General features: G+C 41.6%; 1 protein-coding gene across 2 annotated transcripts in view; it reads right to left on the reverse strand.

The window, feature by feature from the left end:
- SPECC1L (sperm antigen with calponin homology and coiled-coil domains 1 like) overlaps nt 1-22712 on the reverse strand; it is a 71956-nt gene that overhangs the window by 17169 nt on the left and 32075 nt on the right. For both annotated transcript variants that reach the window (XM_060249589.1, XM_060249590.1), the window contains exons 7-12: nt 14230-14405; nt 9786-9949; nt 8864-8955; nt 6061-6151; nt 3871-3954; nt 2974-3130 (exon numbers count right to left, since the gene is read on the reverse strand). In XM_060249589.1, the coding sequence (XP_060105572.1) occupies nt 2974-3130; nt 3871-3954; nt 6061-6151; nt 8864-8955; nt 9786-9949; nt 14230-14405 (764 nt within the window). The remainder of the gene's footprint in view (nt 1-2973; nt 3131-3870; nt 3955-6060; nt 6152-8863; nt 8956-9785; nt 9950-14229; nt 14406-22712) is intronic.

Genomic DNA, 22712 nt, shown 5'->3' on the forward strand with positions numbered 1-22712 from the left:
AGCACAACAGCAGCCAAACTCTGAGGCATAGGCACCAAGGTAGATGATAACAAATCTATAGCCAGTGTCATATCCCAAAAGCATTGAAACAGCTATTTTAAGGGTGCAATACAAGGAGCCCAGCCCAGTAGAACTGTCCTGCTGCCGCCAGCAAGCCACCACCACCATGCAATGCAGTTCTGGAGATCAATGATTGCTGTACCATCATTCCTGAATCACGAAGGATTCTGACTGCAAGGTTAATAGCTTGAATATGAGCTTTGTAGGCAACTCCCTGCAATACCTGGCATCTGCAGTTAAGAGCACCATGGTTGGCAGGGCTGTGGAAAACCTCTCCATTGACAACACTGACCTGAATGGATCAAAGGGACTGAGATGGCACAAGGGAAACTTTCTATCTTTATGACTTTATGCAGGGCTGGTGCCAGGCTTTTTGGTGCCCTAACCCCTCCCCCCCACTTCCTTCTCTGCTGACAGCCTCCCCATGGCCCCGAATTCCTGCCCCACTAGTGCCCTTCCCCCCCCACCCATGGGCAAATCCAAGCTGGGCCCTGTGCCCGCCCCCCGCATGGCAGCTCCTGGCCCTGTGTGGCTCAGCCCCCACCTACTGCCCATAAGGCAGGCAGGTGAGCATCCTCCAGAGCGCCTCCTCTCTCAGCTGCCACCACACCAGCGAGGAACCAAATGGGGCTGGGTGTGTGGAGTGGCCAACTGTGTGCTTGGAACGCTCCAGTGGGGCTTGGCAGGTGGTACTGGGTGAAGCAAATGGTGGTTGGTCTTTTCCCCATGCCAGCTGCCTGCCCCCACCCCCACGAATCACGTGGGGGCACCCAATTCAGCACCCCCTGAGGGCCACTGCCCTAGACAGTGGTCTAAGTCATCTAGCGGGTGTGCCAGTCCTGACTTCATGGTGGCTGGGCAACACTAATGAGAATTCTCCACACCCCTAAAAGTACTCTGCTGGAAGCTCACTAGGTTTAACACCATGAAGCAGGGGTCTCCAACATGGCACCCCATCTGTAATTCTTCTGATGCCTGTTAGGCACTTCAAAAAAATGGACAGCGCTATAAGACAGGCCTGATTAATGGCTGCCCTCATTCAAATGAAAGGACCATAACAGCCACAGCAAGGACAACTGGTGAACACTTGGGTTTTTGGCTCTATTCCCCCTTCAAGCTATCCTTTTTAATCCCCCGGTAGCCTTCCTTAGTTTCTTTTCATCACTGTTCCACAATACTTTTGCAAAGCAAAAATTCAAGTACTGTGTTTGGCTCTAACGCCTGAGGTAGCCATTTTGGGGTGCTGTTCACTATCCCTTCTCAAAATTCCAAAGTTGCCTGAAGGCTCAAAAAGGTTGGGCACTCCTGTCCTGAAGTCTCAAGATCCATGTACAGCAGGGATTGAAATGGGAAACATGTTTATTTGGGCAGGAAGCATGCAGCTAGCTAGCAGGCTAATGATGGGTGAGGAATTATCTGGTTGAGCAGGTGATCCCCAAGAGCCACCCATTTGTCTTATTGTCAGTGGTGATGCCAAAGCTATGGCTGTCAAGGCATTCGTGCCAAGAAAGAACCACCCTGTGGATTCCATCTTCCAATGCTTGGAAGACCTCTGCATGTTCCCAGTAATAGAGAAAACATTGCATGGGCAGGGAAGGTTACTTCCACAGTAACATGTTTTGACTAGGGCGGCAGGCCTCTGGAACTGGTCACCCAAGCAAGGCACGAATACTGTGTTATGTGCTATCCTGTCCATTTTATTGGAGGACAAAGTGTATATCACATGGCAGCCATGCTTCTTGACCAACATTTTTGGCCTCTATGTCTAGGGTCAGAGATGATGTGCCAGCAGACCCTCCAATACTCCCAAATGGGATTCAGATCGAAATTTGAAGGTGTGTCACCGTACACAATGGTGCTGAGAGATTTGCATCCAAGGGAGTGAAGACAGGTGACGTTCACTGTGACAGTTACCTTATCAGTCCTCCATACAATTTCCAGGCACCACTAAGGCTCATTTTCCAGTCCTTTCCCTGATGCCACTGTGGTGTGGTACTCTTCACTGTGCCTCCTGCAGAACTCTGCAACATGCCCTTTGGTGTAGGGCACCTGAGTTTGCTGCTATTGCAGTTGGCTGAAGCTCAGCATCTGTGAGCACTGGACAACAAGCCAACCTAAATTTCTGATGGGAGAACAGCTGAATGATATGACAAAGAAGCTACTAGCCAACATGTATAGCTGAAAAACCACCAAAGAGGTGCAAATTCTAGTGAAGATGAGATCTGCTTCAAAACAAGGCCTGTGCATCTCATGCCCACAAAACTTGTCATCTTGAGAATTTCAGGGCCATTTGAATGGTCACACCATAGGACAATGGCCCCTGTTGAAACTTCCCTGCCTCCTCCCACCTGAAGCACCCCAAAACGCTTTCTGAAAGGCTGCTCCTTGGGGATGGAAGACTCTCAGAAGGAACATGATGGGGGAGTTGGAGGGCTTCTGTGGAAGGGGGGAATTCCACCCCCCTTTCTGTCCGTGGATCTTTGTGCCAGTCAAACTTACAAGTTTCATTTAAATGCAAAAGAGAAGCCTCAAAAAGAAAAACCATCAGAATGGGACTTCCAAGATGAGGAGGATGTGCTTTACTGTCTTCTGAGTTATAAGCTATTGCTGGATGCTTTGCTGTGGGATTGTTTTATTGTATTGTTAGTCATTTACCTATCTCCATATTATATATCTTTTCCCTCAATTCCTTATCAGAAACAGTATCTAAAATCCAGTACTCCATTATGAGATAAACAGATTTCATGGGATGATCTACTGGCAATCAGTGACATTTTAAGAAACTGCTTTTTTCCTGGGATTTATGAAGTGCTACCTTTTATCTACCAATGGGTAAAAGAACCTCCCCTCTCCAATTCTTAAAGATACCTGTAGATGAAGATCAACTGCCATGAAGAAATAAGCTATATGTACCTTATTCTATTACGTGTTGTGGGAGTGACAGATGCTGTAGGTGAAGAAGAGAGTGACAGTTGTGGTGAAGTAGTCCCAATGGCCATCAGAGAGGCTGGAGTTGCTCCATCAGGAGCAGTAATGTCCCGCTTGATCTCTTCACTGCTCCGCCGAGACACTGAAAAGGAGGAAAAAAAATATTTTGGAAACCATCTCTCTGTAAAACTGGATCCAAAGAGCTAACAAGATATTCTGTACAATGGATGTTCATATTCCGTGCTCTGTACTGAATCAGAGTTATCATTTGCCCAGGCTGACAACAAATCTACCTAATCCAATATCAAGTTGACACTAAAGTTATCAAATGGAGAAAATGAGTTTTTTTAGGTCGGGGAAGGCCAATACAGATGAGAGATTCACTATCTCAACCATAGGCCTGGCAAAACTTCTCAATTTTACAGGCCTGGCAGAATTGCATTAAGTCCCATAGGACCCAGATCTCAACTGGGAGAATGTTCCATTGGGCTGGTGCCAGAACTGAGAAAGCTCTGGCTCTGGTTGAGGCTAGATGGATATTTTTTGGGCTGGGGATCACTAGCAGATGATCGTTCACAGAGTGAAAGCCTGGCTCCACCTCCTGCAGCAGCCATTTTGTGGCTGCACCCACCATGCTATGACAGAATTCCAAATGTGCTTCTAAGTTCAAAAAGGTTGGGGACCTTTGCCACAGAGAACTTCACCCCACTCTGCCTGACGCTGTAGTGTCACGAAACACAAACATTAATTTTTAAAAATGCAACTCCTTTGTATATAGTGTGTGAAGAGCATGACAGTGGCCCATAGGAAAAAAATAAGTGCAAAAATAAGGCGGGGCACATAATTATGCTGTCTATCAATGCTGAAGATCCATGTTATTACCAGAAATACATTTGGCACTTTCCATGGCAGGCACTCTTGGCAAAGAAGCTGGTCTGCTGGCAGAGGAAGTTCTCAGCAGGTGATCTGTACAGAGAAGAAAGAATGTCATCTCATATAGAAGTCTTCTCAGGCCTGATCTATACATAGGTAAGGACGAGCTCACAGGATGGACTATACCACTTCAGACCATGGGTTAAGAATACAACTTTAAACTGCCTTTAAATAAGAAATTAGCACACAAGGGAAAGAAATTCTAGTAACGCAGACCTCTCCTTGCACTAATAGTGTTCTACTGGAAAGGAAGATTTTTTAAGAAAAGACACAGGCAAGCGTTAAAATATATCCTGTAAATGCAGAATTTAGTACAGTCCATTCTATGATCTCATTCTACTGCATCTTAGGTGTGTTTGCTTATAATTAGCTTACAATAGTTTATTTACTTAATAATTTGTTACCAGCCTGAAGGACTTTAGGATATGCTGGCTTGGATCCTAAGAGCACTTTCCACTTGTGGTATGCACTTCCATGTGTAAGAGAGAATGATGACTTTTGCCAAGCTCCCTCCCCAATTACAGTCCCCTACTTTAACCCTAGTGATGTTCCTCAGGGATCCACTGGAGGACTAAAGCAAGAGAGGGGAAGAAGGGAAGTTACTGCTTGGGTTGCACAACTTTGTTTAAGCTGCATAGGGTCACAGCCACTGTCATTTATGGGCAAAGAAAGTTCAACACAAAAGATTTTGTAGGTGTGTAACTGATACTGTTCTGAACAGAAACACCAAGCTTAATGCTTGATCATATTAAAACTATTCTTGAGAAATGTCTGTTTTAAGGCCCTCATTACAGGATGGGGACTTAGCAAGGAAAATAAGAAAAGTTAGTTTACAAGCACTAGAAAAAGGAAATGGAGAAACATGAAATGCACTCTACCGCCATGACTTAAAAAATTGTATCTTTTTAGGGAGCAAAGAAATTGTGAAAATACTGCACTAATAGCAATGAAAGAAAAAGGTCATGGCTTAGTGGTAGGACATCTGCATGACATGCAGAATGTACCAGGTTCAATCCCCAGCAATAAGAGTTTGATTCAGTATAAGGCAGTTTCACATGTTTATAACACAAGAACACTGGATTGTGTGTTAGCTGTGGCAATCCCCATGCTATGATGGGACTTTCAAAAGCAGTATGGCACTTAGGTGGTCAATTCTTCCAAGAAAATGTCAATCAGAAATTCCTCTGGAGGAACAGAAGTCCTCGAGTGCTCATAAAGTAGCTTTTTGGGCCCTAGCCCATAATTTCAGGTTTTATTCAAATTCAAAAAACTCAGGAAGAAAACAAAAGAATTTGCTAACTTTGAATATACACATTCATCATCTTCTACTTCTTTGTCTGCTATTTACCTGGCTTAGCAACACAACCACACCTCCCTGAAGCATTCCAGCTCTAGGTACTCTTTACAATGCATTTTCACCATAAAGGCCTGCCCAACTATCACTCCTTCATTGGTCTTCATTCAAGAATTTGCTGTCTGGTTCACAAAACAAACCAGTTTGTATGAGTTTGTAAGCTCTGCTTTTGCTCCTCACCACTTTTGACAGGGAGCACAAAGCAGGGGGTTAAATGGTTCTCAGTCACTTAAACCCCTGCTTTCTGCTCCCTGTCAAAAGTGGCGGTGAACACAAAGCAGGGGGTTAAATAGCTCCAAGCCATGTAAATCCCTGCTTTCTGCTTTTCACAAACTAACAAAAACTACCTTAAAACTTGTGTAAGTTTGTGGTGGCTCTTTAGTTAGTGAACATTACTTCACAAACCACAAACTGGCCAAAATTTGTGACGAACTTTAGTTCATGAGCTGATTCATGTATGAAGAGCTGAGATAACTTAATAGTAATATATTGAGACTGACAGGGTGAAGACTGATCCCTTTGCCAATTTAATTACAGTCCTCTTAGCACATCCTTAAGTGAAACTAAATCCAGAAATGTGCAACTGCAATGGACATATTCCTCTCCCATTTTATCTCCATTGCCCTCCTCTTCTATTGTTATCTTCCTTGATTAATTTTCAGATTGTAAGTTTCTCAAGGCAAGGCTTATCCTATTCTGTAAAATTCCTTGTACATCAATTGCATAATAATAAAATACTTCAGGAGGTTGGAGGAGCACTATTAGAATAATGGAAATACATGTACCTTGTACAGGGATTTCTGCGTAACTTGATCTTTTATCTGATAAAGTTGTGAGGGGTTTAGAAGAAGATATTGGTCCACTTATAGAATGTCTCTGAAAGAAACAATAATTATTTCTGAGGTACAGAAACTATCCATTAAACTCTATTTTAATAAATGGCAAAACTAGGCTGATTCCGCACTCACCTTGGTCCGGGGCAGGCTTCTGTTTCCGTGTGGAGCAAGCTGGCGATTTCTCACCAGTTGCTCTGCGCTGCCATTTTGTGCGGGGCAAACCCGCAATTTGTTGCACTGCAGTGTAAACCTGAAAAAATAGGTTTACATTGCGGCAGGGCAAATTGCGGGTTTGCCTCGTGCGAAATGGCAGCACAGAGCAACTGGTGCGAAATCGCCAGCTTGCTCCGCGCGGAAACGGAAGTCTGCCCCAGACCAAGGTGAGTGTGGAATCAGCCCTAGTTTACGTAATGAATGTAAGGATCTATCTTTTAATAGGATCTAACTCAGGAGTGGGGAACCTTTTTTCTGTCAAGGGCCATATGGATATTTATAACATCATTCACGGGCCATAAAAAATTATCAACTTAAAAAAACAGTGCTCTGCCGAGGGAGAACGATTCAGGTCGGCAAAATTAATGCAAATATTTGTTTTTCTACTTCAAGTTATGTGGGGAGAGCCTAACCTGGCGCGCGCGCGCACACACACACACACACACACACACACACAGAGCCCGCCGCCCTAGGCAAATGCATAGTTCCAGGGGTTTCTTGTAGAAAAAGCCAAGCAGGAACTCATTACCATATTAGACCACATCCCCTAATATTAGCATATAAGGTCACACGCTCATTAGCATATTAAGCCACACCATCTGGGATAATCAAGTGCAAACTGAACTGTCACAGTAACTTTTCCAGGCCCTGCAGCAATTCTGGCCAGCCAGGCCCCAGGGATGCTGCCGCACAGTACATCTGGGCCCTGTGATCCCTGCCTGGCCCTGGGGAGGCTGTTGCACGGCACAGCTGGGTCCACGATCCTTGCTGGCCAGCCAGGCCCCAGGGAGGCTGCCACATGGTTCAGTTTGGTCTAGCAATCTCCGAGGGCCACACCAAGTGACCCTGAGGGCCGCATACAGCCTCGGGACGGAGGTTCCCCACCCCTGATCTAACCTGTTCATTGTATTCTTCCTCTGAGGGCCTCAGGGTAGCAACATGGTTTCCTCCCCTGACAGTTTTATCTGGCTTTTACAAGAACTATTTAAGACTGGCCCTTCATGACATTTCTTTTGAGGTTCAATCAAGTACATGATGACAGTTAACAAAGTACACATCAACAGATACAGGATGGGCATTTTAATTAATTTTAGCATCATAATAATTCCAGTGCAAAAAGAGCACCTGTATGCAAATAAGCATTTACATGTAAGCTAATTATACCTTAGGATGAATCCTCAAGGCAGCAGTTAAACAACGAGCTATACATAGGGTAATAGCCTTATCTTTGCCTGATAGCAAATATAATAAATGGTAATTGTGTGAATGTACTGGAAACTGATTGTTATTGTAATAACTAATCACAATTACACCTGCAGGGTCTGAACTCGTGATGCAAGTATGGAAGCTAAAGAACAAAAATCTGATAGGTCAGTGTAGTATAGCGGTAGAGGGCAGAACTTGGATCAGTAAGACATGGATTCACACAGACAAGAAGCTTACTAGGTTCACCTCAGGCCAGTTACTTTCACTGCCTAACCTATCTCACAGTGTTACAGTGAGGGTAAACCACTGAAGGTATACCAGTGAATTCTTTGGAAAAATGATAAACAATAAATAAGACTAAATAAATAAGGACACTTTCTTCTGCAGACAGACATTCTGCCTTGCATTTGTATTGAATATGCTAACTAGGGGTGTGCAAAAAAAAGGTATTTTTTGGGTTCGGATATATTGAACTCGTAAAAATATCAATATTTCCCAAAATTCCAGAATCCCAATACTAGTATGGTATTTGGATTTGGTAAATATTCGGGATGGCTGAATTTTTTCCAGTCCAAGAAGGAAAAAAAGAGAAAGGATCAGCTGGGGTGACAGGAGATGAGAGCTCTGTATGCTTATGGCTTGTTGGTGTTCAAACATTAATAAATGACTGACTGAGCTGAGAGCTCCTTGCTGCCCTGGCCAATTCTGTGCTGGCTCCTCTTTGCAGCTTGGTTTAAACTGAGCTACAAAAAGGAGCCAGCCCCATCCAAGGTGGTGCAGAGCTGCCAGTTCCTGATGCCCCATCCAATTCTGGGCTGGTTCCTCTTTGCAGCTTAGTTAAAACCCAGCTACAAAAGAGACGTCTCTCCCAGTGGTTCTCTCCACAGACTCAGCTGGGGCTCAGCAAAGTTTTCCTAGGAGCTGATCCTGCAGGGAGAGTTCTCCCCACTGGCTCTGCTGGGGCTCCACTGGGCAATCTGGATTGTCCACCAGAGTCGCCCCCCCTCCATTGTTTCCAATGGAGAGAGGCTTGTGGTCCCATTCAATGCTTTTTGCAAGCTGCAAGTGAACTCTGAAGGGCTTGCAGTCTCTTTAAACGCCTTCTCAAAGTGGCAAGTTCACCCAGAACTTTAGCTATCCAGCAGTCCTGAAAATTTTTGCATAGCTTTTGGATTTTTCTGGTTGGTTCTATATCTGGCTAAAAAAATATCCAGAAAATAATAAGGTATATTTTGGATATTTTTTCAGCTTGGTATAGGCTGAATGCATATCCTTAATGCTAACCTTCAGGATTTCTTCAAGCTATGCATGCCCTTATTGCCCACCCACCTACCTGCATCGGAGATACTGCAGCTGCAGGAGGTGTTTTCAGAGGACTTGGGCTCAGAGGGGTACGAGGAATTGTAGTTGCGGCTGGACTAGGAACTACGAAAATAAAGTTAAAAGTTGCATATTTGTATCACAAAATTAGTGTAAAACTTCTTATCCTTTTCTCATCAGAAGCACATGCAGCACAAATATGGCAGTCATTTACCATGTCCATATCCTACGATACAGAGGTATCTTCATGGGAGACCAATCCAGGACCAACTGACTTGACTAGTAACTGACACCTCTCTAACTTTAAATGAACACAAGTAAACCACCCAACTCACCTACTGAAATGTGACTTTTTAGTGGACAATGCTTTTTTAAATAGCATTCTACCCCCTGAATAGGTTTTACTTTAGCATTCTGTTAAAAGCTAGAGGCAAAACAGGCACTCCCATAGGATACAGAAATATAAATTAATACAACACAAACAAAGCATTGTAAATAACAAAACAGTACCAAAAAAACCCCTGAAGTTTTTGCCTCCTTAGGCAAGGTTTTTGGAGCGGGGGGATAGAAATACTATAAACAGAGACAAGGCTCAGAATATATGAATAGCCATGTCTATGGGCTTCCCAAATTCCAACAAACATTAATTTCAGAAGCTTTATTGCTCAGTGTCATCTTAAACAGAGTTACACTAAGTTACACAGCTATACTTTCGCTAATATAAGCTGAGTTACACTTGCACTAAGACCACTGACTTCAATAGAAGATTATCTCTGTTTAGTTACAGTGCCCTGCTATGCAAAATTACCAGTCAAAGCCCTTTTGTTTCAATGGACTTTGAGTGGAAAAACTCTGCAAAGTACTGCATTCTAAGTAACAATATACTGACGTAATCAAACCATATTTTGTGCATCCACGGTTTAACAAAACATTACCTTGTGAGGCACTATCAAAGGATTTGATGAGAGTTTTCACAGTGGGTGTTGGCTCTGAAGAAGTGGATGACCTGCGACTCAACCCCATTCCTTGTCTCAGAGCTGCTAAGTCCCTTTCAACAGCATTCATGTAGTTGTAAACACGACCACGCTCCTCTTCCTGCCTGAAAAAGTAAGATCATCCTTAATTTTTTAGAAAATGCTTCTTGCCAGCTGAGGTACAGGGCCAGTGCATGGGAGTCAGCGAGGCAGGTGGCCATCTGGGGCGCCACCTCACTGCGGGGGCAGGCGGCCCGTCCCCACTCACACCGAGGGAGCTCGCTGGGCAGCAGCCACCTACGTGCTTCTTCCTGCGTTCCGAATCGGAACGCAGGAAAAAGCACATGGGTGGCTGCTGCCCAGCCAGCTCCCTCTGAAGAGGCAGAGGGCTGAGCGAGGGGCGGCTGGGCAGTGGCCGCCCACACGCTTCTTCCTGTGTTCCAAATCAGAAAACACGAAAAAGCACGTGGGCAACCACTGCCCAACTAGCTCCTTCTGAAGTGGGGCAGAGGGCTTGGCGATGGGCAGGCTGCCCGTCCCTCGCCCAGCCCTTTGCCTCTTCAGAGGGAGCTGGTTGGGCAATGCTGCCTGTATGCTTCTTCCTGCGTTCCAATTCGGAACTCAGGAAAAAACATGCAGATGGCCACTGCCCAGCCAGCTCCCTCTGAAGAGGCAGAGAGCTGGGCGAGGGGCGGGCCAAGTGATGACTTCACTTTTGACATCATTGTGCCGCGCGCACAAAGCACACATGGTTAGTGTTGGGGGGGGGGCGCGTTCTGCCTGAGGGGGCAGAACCCCTAGTGCCGGGCCTGCTGAGGTAACCTGAATCTTGAGTCTGAGTCAAAAGAGTGTGATATATGTATGGAAATGTTTAATTTACATCTGCTAGTGCTCAGACATGAACAAAATACTTGGGGATCACTTTTAACCACAAGTTAAGCTGGGTTTCACATCGTAACAACACCGTCAACTTGGCTAAATGTTCAGCTGCTCAAATTAAACAGTTTTTCTTTGCAAGGGGCAACCAATTAGTTCCAGCAGCAATTAAAGTGTTCAAAGCCAAAACGCTTGCCCAAATTCTCTATGGTATCCCTATATGGATCTCAGCTTTTACCAGGAAAGTGGAGGGCATTCAAGCCTCATTCTTTAGACAAATTCTTGGTTTGCCAAATTGTGTGTCCTACTTTGCTCTCTGCTCTGAAGTGGGTCAGTCTTTGGTGGAGACAACAGCCTGGATTGCAGTGTTTAAATTCTGGCTCAAAATTCACTTTAGAACAGATCCTAACAGCCTTCTTGATTGTATGAAAAGAGACCCATATATTTCATCTTGGACAGCAGTGCTTCTGTCCAAATTCAACCAATTGGGGTTAGAGGTAGATGATTTTTCTACCTCTGATGAGTCATATATCTTCAGATGTATTGAAGTGAGACTGTGGGAATCGGAGGAAATGAAATTACGGCCCTTATATTTGCTCTCCAGCTTTCTTAGGTCTCTATGCTTTCTGTGGCAAAATGCCCAATTATCTATCAGACAACCATTCCAAGTCATCGCAGGGCATTTATGTTGGCTAGACTAAATGCGTTTCCCTCCAAAGTTTTACAAGGGAGATATCAGCGAGTCCCTTTAGCTGACAGACTTTGCTCCTGTGGAGCGAATACTCCTGACTCAATCCAGCACATATTGCTTGATTTTCTTTTTACCATAACCTCCGTAAAGATTTATTTGGCAAGCTTTCTTTTCCCCCAGATTTGTCTATTCTGCCACCCTGTTATTATTTATTGAGTGATACTGAGGGGGTGGTTAGTGAGGCTGTGACAAAATTTCTGGCTGACATCCTTAAATTTAATTCTGACCATGTTTGAATGCATCTGTAAGCTCGGTTTCATTTTGATTTTATATCCAATGTTTAAATTTTTATATTCTGTGTATTTTTATTTGAATCTATTATGCCATTAAAGGTTTGGTATGGTAACAAAAACCAGCCTTCTCCGGGGGCAAAAGTTGTATATCAAATGTCTCTAGCTAAATTTTGTTGTGTGGAGAAAGCAGTGGGACATTAATGGAGAGCAGCCCACAAGCCTTACCCCTTGGATAACATGGCCAAGGTAGGCTTTGACACAGGGCAAAATAACCAAACAACTTCATGAAAACAAGTGAATGGTACTTGTTGTGAAGTTCACCGATGACAAAAAGAGAAAAAACATACTTGAGAAAGTAGAATCTTTAGATGCTGGGGTAGAATTAACACCATAAAACATTGGGACTATCAGGTAAATAATAAAAGCCCAAGCGTGGTAGCAATTTTCAGGATTTTTATTGGATGGATGTGGCTTGAGCAGGATTAGCTCACACTGTCTCTGCCGTGCCATTGGCTGAGTCTGCTCTCCCCCGCCCATCGCCAGCCCCATCAGGCAAGAACCCCAGCAGAAGGCCACTGACCTTCGATGAAGACAGTTCTCTCCTGACAGGGAGCTTACTGAGCAGGACTGCTTCTCCTCAGGGCCTGTTATAGGAAATCCAGGACAGTCCGTTGGATAGCAGGTAAGGTGTGAGGGTGTAAAAGAGGGGAAAGATTTGTGGTGTCTAGCCCCCCAGCCCCCAGCCCCCCTCCCCCAGCTACGGGTCTGTGTTCATGAGAAAACAGTTGGGTTCCTTCTCTTCAACTGAGGCAAAAAGAATGTTCATTCACAGCAGGGAGGGGCCCTTTCCACCTGCCAATACTCTTCACTCTTTCTATTCCAATTAGGTAGATTTTGAGGAGGGCATAGGAGTTAGGGCTTCAGCATGGGGTCTGCCGAACCCAGGCCCTTGCTGTGGAAGCTGACTGACTGATTTCAGACCAGTTACAGACTTCCAGCTTAACTTGCCTCACAGGGTTGTTGTTCAGATCAAAGGGGGCAGAAAAGAATTATGTAAGCTGATTTGGTTCCTCACCCCCCACTGTGGAGAAAGACAGCCTATGTAGAAGCTGCAGGGAGGGGGAAGGAAATGGAAAACTGAAGTCAGAGGGGCAGATAAAGGGAAGGAGATAGGTTGCCAACTCCAGGTTAGGGAATTTGTAGATATTTAAGGGGTGGGGTTTGAGGAGGGGTGGAACCTCAGACAGGTACAATGCCATTTCCTCCTAGGGAACCATTGGAGATCACTCAGATTTACAACTGAACTCTAGATAGCAGAGATAAGCTTCCCTTGAGGTGGGGGGGAGTTAATGCCTTCACTTGGGTGGGTGGGAAGACAGCAAGGGTGGCAGGCACTTGCCCAGAACCTCCTTCTAGAGTCGTTGTATTTTCCTGCCCCCCACAAAGGGCCTTATTCCTATATATTAATAAAGATCTTAGCCTCTACTACACCATGTGAGACATTAAGTAATTACCTAGAGTCACATGGTTCTCTGCGTGAAATGGAGACTGTGCACACCACACAATTCAACAGGAAGGAACTCTACTGAAATCTTGGGCATGGTATGGTGTGTTTAAAAAAATAAGTCACATCACAAGCCAGTGTTCTTTTACTGGGATAAGTCTAGCTAACAGAAATTAAATCCAGTGGCTGGAGCTTCTGTAGTTGGGAAGCCCATACAAAAATTAATGAGACATTTTGCAGCAGCATTTCTTTACCTACTCCAAAATCCCCAAAGGGGAATAAGATGAAGTGTTCCTATAGAGAAAGGTGCCATATGGAACAATGCAGCTGCTTAGCATGTCCCCCTACAAGCCTCTAAAGCTCTTAGGAAAAAGTAATTTTAAAGATGATAGTATATCCAACTCTGTTGTGCTGTAATAATGCTAGATCCTGTCCAGCCTGCTCTAAAAGCCTTTTGGAATGAGTATGCACATGTACATACTAGGGTGTGTGCATGGGTTTTTAAAAAGTAATTATTAATGCATTTATTATTGTATTTATTATATTTAATTTATTAAAACATTTATATTCCACCTTTGCTCTCAGTTCATTATGACTGTTCAACTGTTTGTTCACAGGTCTGGTTCTTGTTCCAATTTCTACTGAACAAGGTTTTATATGAGGGCAGAGCTCTGCTGTCATTTATTCTATGTTCTACTGATGCATGACACTTTGTGTGTGTGTTTGTGGTTGTTGGCAATCCAGAAATAAAAAAATATTGTTGCTGATAGGAACTATTCATGAACTCTTAGTTTCCTGATGAATAGCCTTCCAAGTTTTAATAACTATATTCAAGTCCAGTAGCTTGAGAGACCAACCATGAGCTTTCAAGAGTCAACACTCCCTTCATTAGATATGAAGTTCTCTAGCATACTACTGGACTCAAATCTAGCTGTTCTACTGCAGACCAACACAGCTACCCCCTTAAACTATCTTCATGGAAATTTTAATAAATTACTCTTGGGAAAAGATAAGCAATTAATCCAACTTTCAATAACATACTTGCGTGATTTTATTTCTTCCAACTCTTTAGTTAGCTTCTCATTCTTCTCCTGAGCTTCATGGAGCCTGCGCTTTAGGTCTCCAATTTCTTCCTGAGCCTCAGATTTTATATCATTTGCTATAACCACAGCAGTCTGCAAATCAGCTTGGAACTGTCGCCATTCTGCAGACTCCTCCTAAAAACAGAGAATGTAAACATTTTTTTTTAAAAAAAGAATTTTAATTAGCAGCAATGAGGTATGTTAAGTCCAAAGGTACTTACATACCACACACCCCTTGTTTATACTACTGGTATTCCATGACTCACAGAAAGCCATATTCATAACTGCTATAAAGCAAAAGATCCACACAACTACGGTATGTTTTTTAAACTACCTCAAACATAAACAGTGGAAGCTACAACTAATAATATTAAAAATACAATTATAATCTCTCTAAATTACCATATTAAGAACATAAGAGAAGCCATGTTGGATCAGGCCAATGGCCCATCCAGTCCAACACTCTGCGACACACAGTGGCCAAAATTTATTTTTATATATATATATATATATATACATATATATATATATATATATAGCGCGCCACTGATGGACCTCTGCTCCATATTTTTATCTAAACCCCTCTTGAAGGTGGCCATGCTTGTGGCTGCCACCACCTCCTGTGGCAGTGAATTCCACATGTTAATCACCCTTAGGGTGAAGAAGTACTTCCTTTTATTCATTTTAACCTGTCTGCTCAGCAATTTCATCGAATGCCCATGAGTTCTTGTATTGTGAGAAAGGGAGAAAAGTATCTCTTTCTCTACTTTCTCCATCCCATGCATTATCTTGTTCTAAGCATTTAGAACTGTCTCTTCCAACTGTGGTTGAAGCTCAACCAGCCCTTGTTTATCTGGAGTTAAAGAAGGGCTTCTCCTCTGTGACAGAGGCATGCTTATTGGCAATGCTGCTTGGAAGAGAATGAGTTGGCTAACCTGACTGACAGCTCATAGAACTCGCTCTGATTGGGGACCGCAGCTAACTGTAAAGTGACAGTTAGGCAGTTGGAGTGGAGTTGGAGAGTGGATGGAGAAGAGAGTGGTGGCTTGAGAGACTCTCTAGTGTGAAGAGAGTCTAAAATGCGGAGTCTGTTTCAAAGTTAGTGAGGTGTGGCTTTGAAAAAGGAGAGGCTCTAGTGGAGACTGTTCTAATAGTATAAACAGTCTCTGTATACGAAACAAAGAAACACAACTTGAGAGGGAAATTAATTTTCCAGTTTTAAGCTTAATATTCAGTGTGAAAGACTGTCAGTCTGGAAGATACGGATTTGGCAAATGTTCAAACCATCTGCATTGAATGGCCCTAAACAACAGTGGCATTGAAAGGCCCTAAACACGCCAAAAGCCTAGGTTATTGATCTTAAAGAGAAGATAATAACGATCTTGCCAGAGAAAAACCCTAGTCTTAAACAAATGGATCTTCCAGAGAAGAGTCTAGTAGAAAAACCTTAGTCTTATACAAATGGATAAAGCTGAGTACATTCTCAAGACTGACTAGTAAGTTTGAAATTCAAAAGGAAATCTAGAGCAAGTAATCTCTAAGAAAAAGCACTGTAACATCTGTAATACCTTCAGTGAAAGCCGAACAGTCCTAAGTCTAAAAAACCTCTCATGTGTTCAGCAACAATTTTGTACAAGATTTTGGGAGAGCCAGTTTGGTGTAGTGGTTAAGTGTGCGGACTCTTATCTGGGAGAACCGGGTTTGATTCCCCCACTCCTCCACTTGCACCTGCTAGCATGGCCTTGGGTCAGCCATAGCTCTGGCAGAGGTTGTCCTTGAAAGGGCAGCTGCTGTGAGAGCCCTCTCCAGCCCCACCCACCTCACAGGGTGTCTGTTGTGGGGGAGGAAGGTAAAGGAGATTGTGAGCCGCTCTGAGACTCTTCGGAGTGGAGGGCGGGATAGAAATCCAATATCATCTTCTTCTTCTTCTTCCTTCTAAGACTTAATCTTTATCAAAAATTGTCCAATGTCCTTTTATTTTCCACTCTTTTTCTACATATCTTCTGAACTTTTTCCACTCCATCTTAAAAACTTCTAAGTCATAGTCTCTTAAAATTCTTGTTAATTTGTCCATTTCACTCCATGTCATAACTTTTACAATCCAATCCCATTTCTCTGGTATTTTTTCTTGCTTCCACAACTGCGCAATGTCCTAGCAGCTGAAAGCAAGTACCAAATTATAGTTCTATCTTCTTTTGGAAATTTTTCCATTTGTAATCCCAACAGAAAAGTCTCTACAATTTTCTTAAATTCATATCCCAAGATCCTAGAAATTTCTTGTTGAATCATCTGCCAATACTTTTTTGCTCTTTCACAAGTCCACCACATATGGTAGAAAGAACCTTCATGTTTTTTACATTTCCAACATCTGTCTGGCATCTTATTGTTCATCTCTGCCAACTTTTTAGGAGTCATATACCATCTATACATCATTTTAAAACAGTTCTCTTTAATACTATGACATGTCAAAAGCTTCATAAAGTTCTTCCACAAATATTCCCAAGTTTCCATCCGTATTTCTTTATTTACATTTATTGCCCACTTAATCATTTGAGATTTCACTACTTCATCTTCCGTAGACCATTTTAAAAATAATTTATATAGTTTTGAAATTAATGTTTCATTGTCTCCAAGCAGAACTCTTTCCATTTCTGTTTGCTCTTTTCTTATTCCTTCCGTTTTAATATCATTATCCACCAAGCTCTTTATTTGTTGCATTTGGAACCAATCATATTATTCAGCTCTTCAGCAGTTTTCAATTCTATTTTGCCACTTTGTATTTTTAATAGTTCATTATGAGAGAACCACTTTTCTTCACCCGTCTCAGCTGTTATTTTTAGTACTTCTGCTGGCATAACGGTTTTCTCTCATCTCCATATTTCTTATATTTCATCCATGTATTTAGCAAAATATTTCTTATATAATGGTGAGAGAAAAAATCATCCATCTTCCCCCCCCCCCATAATACATATAAGCATGTCAGCCAAATTTATTTCCATGACCTTCCAACGCTAAGAGTTTATTTAACAGCATCATCCATTCTTTTATCCACACTAAACAAAATGCTTCATGATGTAATTTTAAATCTAGTAATTGGAATCCGCCTCTCTTTTTTGCATCTGTTAAAATTTTCATTTTAATCCTTGATTTCTTCTCAGTCCACACAAACTCTGAAATTTTTCTTTGCCATCTATTAAATTGTTTACTGTCTTTCACAATCGGGATAGTTTGAAACAAATACATTATTCTTGATAGAATATTCATTTTAATTGCAGCTATTCTGCCCAACAATGACAAGTTTATTCCATTTTAACATATCTTCATCCATTTTACGCCATAGCTTCTCATAATTATTTTTGAACAAATCAATATTCTTCATTGTTATCTCCACATCCAAATATTTTACCTTAGAGGTAACTTCACAACCCGTTAGCCTCTGCAATTCCTTTTGCTTGTTTACTTGCATATTTTTACATAGTTTTGATTTTTCTTTATTAATACAAAGTCCCACCAATTCCCCATATTCTTGCATTTTAGCTACCAACAAAGGTGTGACTTGTATAGGATTTTCATTTATAAACATTATATCATCTGCAAATGCTCTATATTTGTAAATAAATCCTTTTACTTTTAATCCTTCTATTTCTTTATCTTCTTGGATTTGCATCAGTAAGATTTCAAGAGTCATTATAAACAACAGTGGGGAAAGCGGACAGCCTTGTCTTGTACCTTTGCTAATTATCATGTCTTCTGTAAGATCTGCATTTATTCATAGCCTTGCATGATGTTCAGTATATATTGCTTTTAACATCCTTATAAAGTTTTCCCCCCAACTCCATTTTCTCCATTACTGCAAACATAAAAGTCCAAATTTAAATTATCAAATGCTTTCTCTGCATCCGCAAAGAATAATGCTACTTCCTTTTCTGGATGGCTTTCATAATATTCTACAATATTTACAACAGTTCTAATATTGTCTCTTATTTGCCTTTTGGGGAGAAACCCCGCTTGATCTTCCTTTATAAAATTTGTCAAATGTTGTTTAAGCCGTTCTGCCAAGATTCTTGTGTATATTTTATAGTCATTATTTAATAGTGAGATTGGTCTATAATTTTTTACATTCGTGACATCTCTATCTTCCTTTGGAATCAACGAAATAACAGCTTCCACGTATTTGGTATTTTCCCTTTTATTCTTATGTTTATCAATTTCTGAAGTTTTGGTATTAACTCCTCTTTGAAGGTTTTAAAAAATTTAGCTGTATATCCATCTGGCCCAGGTGCTTTTCTATTTTTCATTGCATTAATTGCGGCTTCAATTTCTATTTTTTCAAATGGATAATTCAAAACCTTTCCCATATTTTCTGTTAAGGGTGCTATTTTAATCTTTTGTAAATATTCTTCGATCTTTTCTTTCTTTACTTTAACACTCTTAAATAATTTGGCATAATACTTAAGAGAATTCTCTTTTTATTCCTTCTTGATCTACCACCTCTCTTCCCTCCACCACAATTTTATTAATAATTTTACTTTCTCTCTTTTTCTTCAGTTGCCAGGCCAAATATTTTCCAGGTTTATTTGCTCCCTCAAAAGATTTCTGCTGCAATCTTTTCAGATTCTATTCCAGTTCTTTATTTAACAAATGTCTCATTTGTAATATTGTAATCTCCCTCATAATTTCCTTTTTCCCTGGCCTTTTTCTCAGTTCCCCTTCTTTTTTCTTTATTTCATTTTGAATGTCCACCATCTGTTTTTCTTTTGCCCTCTTGTCTTTATTATTCAATGTAAACAGTATTCCTCTCATTACTGCTTTATAAGCATCCCACACCATCTGAAATTCTATATCTTCTTTATCGTTTATTTGGAAGAAAGCTTTAGTTTCATTTTCTAGAGATGTCACTATTTCTTTATTCTGCAGTAAATCTTCACTCAATCTCCATCTTCTCGACTTTTTAGACAATTTTGTAATCCACATTATTGGGTTATGATCAGCCCCTATTTTAGGTAAAATCTCTATTTTCTTATAAGGCCTAAATCTTTAGTACCCCACAACATGTCAATTCTGGAAAAAGTTTTATGTCTTGCTGATAAAAAGGTATAGTCCTGCACTTCAGGATTAAATTTCTTCCATATATCCTCCAAATTTTCTTGTTTGACCAATTCAAAAAAAGACTTTGGCAATTTTCCTTCCTTATTATTTTTTTCCCCTAGACCTCTCCAGTGTGTTCTTAATTGTTCCATTAAAGTCCCCCATTATCAAAACTTGATCATATGTCACTTCATCAAATTGTTGTATAATATCTTTTAAAAAAGCATCTTTTGCTCCATTTGGTGCATACAGTCCCAGTAACAACGGGTTTTTTGCATTTAATATTATTTCTATCGCTACAAACCTTCCATCTTTATCTTTAAACACTAATTTCGGGTCCAATTCTTGTTTAATATAAAAAATCACTCCCCTTTTCTTCTGTTCAGCCAGATCTAGAATGAAATTCTAGTCCCAATTGCTTATTCCATAAAAATGTATAATCCTTTTGTTTGATATGTACTTCTTGTAAACAAACTATATTACAATTTTGCTTTTTAATCCAATGAAATGTTGCCTTTCTTTTTTGTGGTGAATTTAGTCCATTTACATTCCAAGATAATAATTTGTAATCCATCATGCCACAAATTCTTTATGTTCTTCATAAAATCCACGCAGTTCCTGTGTGCTTGTAATTGTAATCCTTTTTCCTTGTAGCTCAAAGCTCAAACCTTCAGTTATTATCCATCTATACCTCATTTCATTGTACCGTAATTTTTCTGTTAATTTCTTATATGCTCTTCTGTCATTTATCACTTGTCTTGGCAACTCCTTCATAATTCTTACTCTGCTGCCTCCCACTATCAATGTCTTTTCAAAGTTTTTATTCATGATTTTCCCCACCATTTCTTTTGTCATATATCTTATAACCACATCTCTTGGTAGATTATTTTTTTTGGCATATAGTGAGTTCACTCTATACATATAGTCATACATGTTTCTAGTCCCTTCAGGATCTTCCTCCAAAAATTCTGCAATTATTTTTATTATATATTCTTTCAAATCAGTTTCTTCATCCTCAGGTACTCCTCTCAGACTAGGGTTGCCAAGTCCAATTTAAGAAATATCTGGGGACTTTGGGGGTGGAGCCAGGAGTCTTTGGGGGTGGAGCCAGGGGACATTGGGGGCGGAGCCGAGAGCAAGGGTGTGACAAGCATAATTGAACTTCAAGGGAGTTCTGGCCATCACATTTAAAGGGACTGCGCAAATTTTTAAATGCCTTCCTTCCATAGGAAATAATGAAGGATAGGGGCACCTTCTTTTGGGGCTCATAGAATTGGACCCCCTGGTCCAATCTTTTTGAAACTTGTACAGTATTTTGGAGAGAGGCACCAGATGCTACGCTGCAAATTTGGTGCCTCTATCTCAAAAAACAGCCCCCCCAGAGCCCCCGATACCCGCGGATCAATTCCCCATCATTCCCTATGGGAATCGTTCATGGAGGTGCATGATGGCTCTGGGGGCGGGGCCTCCCCTGCTGGCCAGCTGGCTGGGGGAGGGGGGAAGCCTGTAAAACCGGGGGATCCCCCTCTGGGACCTGGGGATTGGGAAGCCTATCTCAGACGTATCTGGGTCTCCATCAATTTGCAGTCATGAATTGCCACTTTTTCTTGTATTTTTAACAAGGTGGAATCATGTACTTTCACTCTCCCTTCCACCTCTTGCACTTTTTTTGATGTCACCACAGTCTCATTTCTGAGATCCTCTATATCTTTTTTTAGCTCTTCAATATCTTTTCTAATTTCTTTTTTGGAAGCAGTTATCATCTCTTTCATCCCTTTCATTATCCTGGCTTCCATTGCATCTAATTGGTCCTGCATTTTCTCCAGTGAAGCAGTCCTTGCACGGGTTTGCTTGTGGTCCTGACATGTAAAAACACCAAAAATTTTGACCTCACCAAATTAAATTTCAACTATCAGATTTAAACGAGTGAGGCTTGCTCTTTCCAATAAGCCTAATTTCGCTGTCCTCAGAGCCTCCTGGGCTCAGATATTAATTTTTAAAGTTTTTATTTTTTCCAAAATGGGGGTTGCGACTTTCTGCTTCACTTTAAAAAAAAATTCTTTTTTCCTCTAGAGGCTTCTAAAATGTTTATTAACAGTAATGTCCAATAGTCTTTACCTTATAACTGTCACCTCTGTCGGCTCCACCAATTTTTAATGTCCCAAACACTTTAAAAATTTTATTTAAATTTTAGCCTCCTAGCAATGGCCACCGATGTTAGTAGGCTGGCTGCTTCAATGATTTCCCTTTTCCATCTGATACTTCCTGCTTTGCTTGCTACCAAATCCCGTTTTTGCTAGTAGAGAGATCTCACGATACTTGACGTATTTCCCGTGTTGGCTGTGGGAGCTGCAAATCTATGACGATGGGGCTTTTTCTCCAAAACCGCAAGTAGACAAAACAATAAATTCCTTTCCACTTTTTAGCACTGTCCTTTAAATTTACAAAGTCCAAATTTTGCCCTTTCTCCCCTTCTTCTTCCAAGCTTTCTAGATTTCAATTTCCCACCTTCTGATTTTATTTTGTTTAACTTTAATTAGTCCTGGAATGAAAGATAGCAATCTGTACCTTTTTTGTAATTATCCAGATCAACACTGGTCTTGTATAGCTTTAGATGTTTAGCAGTATCAAAGAAGATTAGGATCCTGTCAAGCTTATGTCAAATAAATGACTCTGGAAACTTCTGCAGATGATGAAAATGCAACTTGTCTCTGGAGACCCCTCAAAGGAGCCCCCCCAGGACTCCCTTTTAGCCAAGGTAAATCTCCTCAAAGTTTCCTGTGCATATCCTGGACTGATCTCTGACTGAGAAAAGTAGGCAGTAGGCATTAGATTGCCTTCCACTACCCCGAACAGAAGTTCCAGCCTGCTCCCCTTCTGAGAAGCAGTTAAGCTTGGCATTTTCCAACCCCGGAAGTCTTCACTAACGTGCCATTTTCTGAAGGAAAAGATTTGAAAACTGATGCAACAGCAGGGTGATTGTTTTAGAGGGGAGACTAATAAGGTGGTCACCTTGTCACATCCCTCTGCCTGCTCGCTCTCTCCTCAGCAGGAGGCACAGTATCTCAGTCTATACAGTGAGATTACCAAGGCACCCCACTGTGGCCAGTTTACTCTTTTCGTGAGTGGCTGTCATGGTGCTGGTTGTAATCTCTTATGGCCAGCATGCTCTCTTCCCTGCTACAACCCAGGTGCTCAGATGAGAGTGCAGAGTAAACACAAAAGGGTGTTGTGTTACTGGAGAAGATGGACCCTTTACTTCCATCCCTGGAATGAGGCCTGTGCCTCAGAAAGAACTGCAGGTTACCCACCTGGCCAGCCACAAGTCCTACAGGGCAACAGCCTTACTTACTT

The sequence above is a fragment of the Heteronotia binoei genome, chromosome 11, assembly GCF_032191835.1.
Source record: "Heteronotia binoei isolate CCM8104 ecotype False Entrance Well chromosome 11, APGP_CSIRO_Hbin_v1, whole genome shotgun sequence".
Taxonomy (NCBI): Eukaryota; Metazoa; Chordata; class Lepidosauria; order Squamata; family Gekkonidae; genus Heteronotia; species Heteronotia binoei.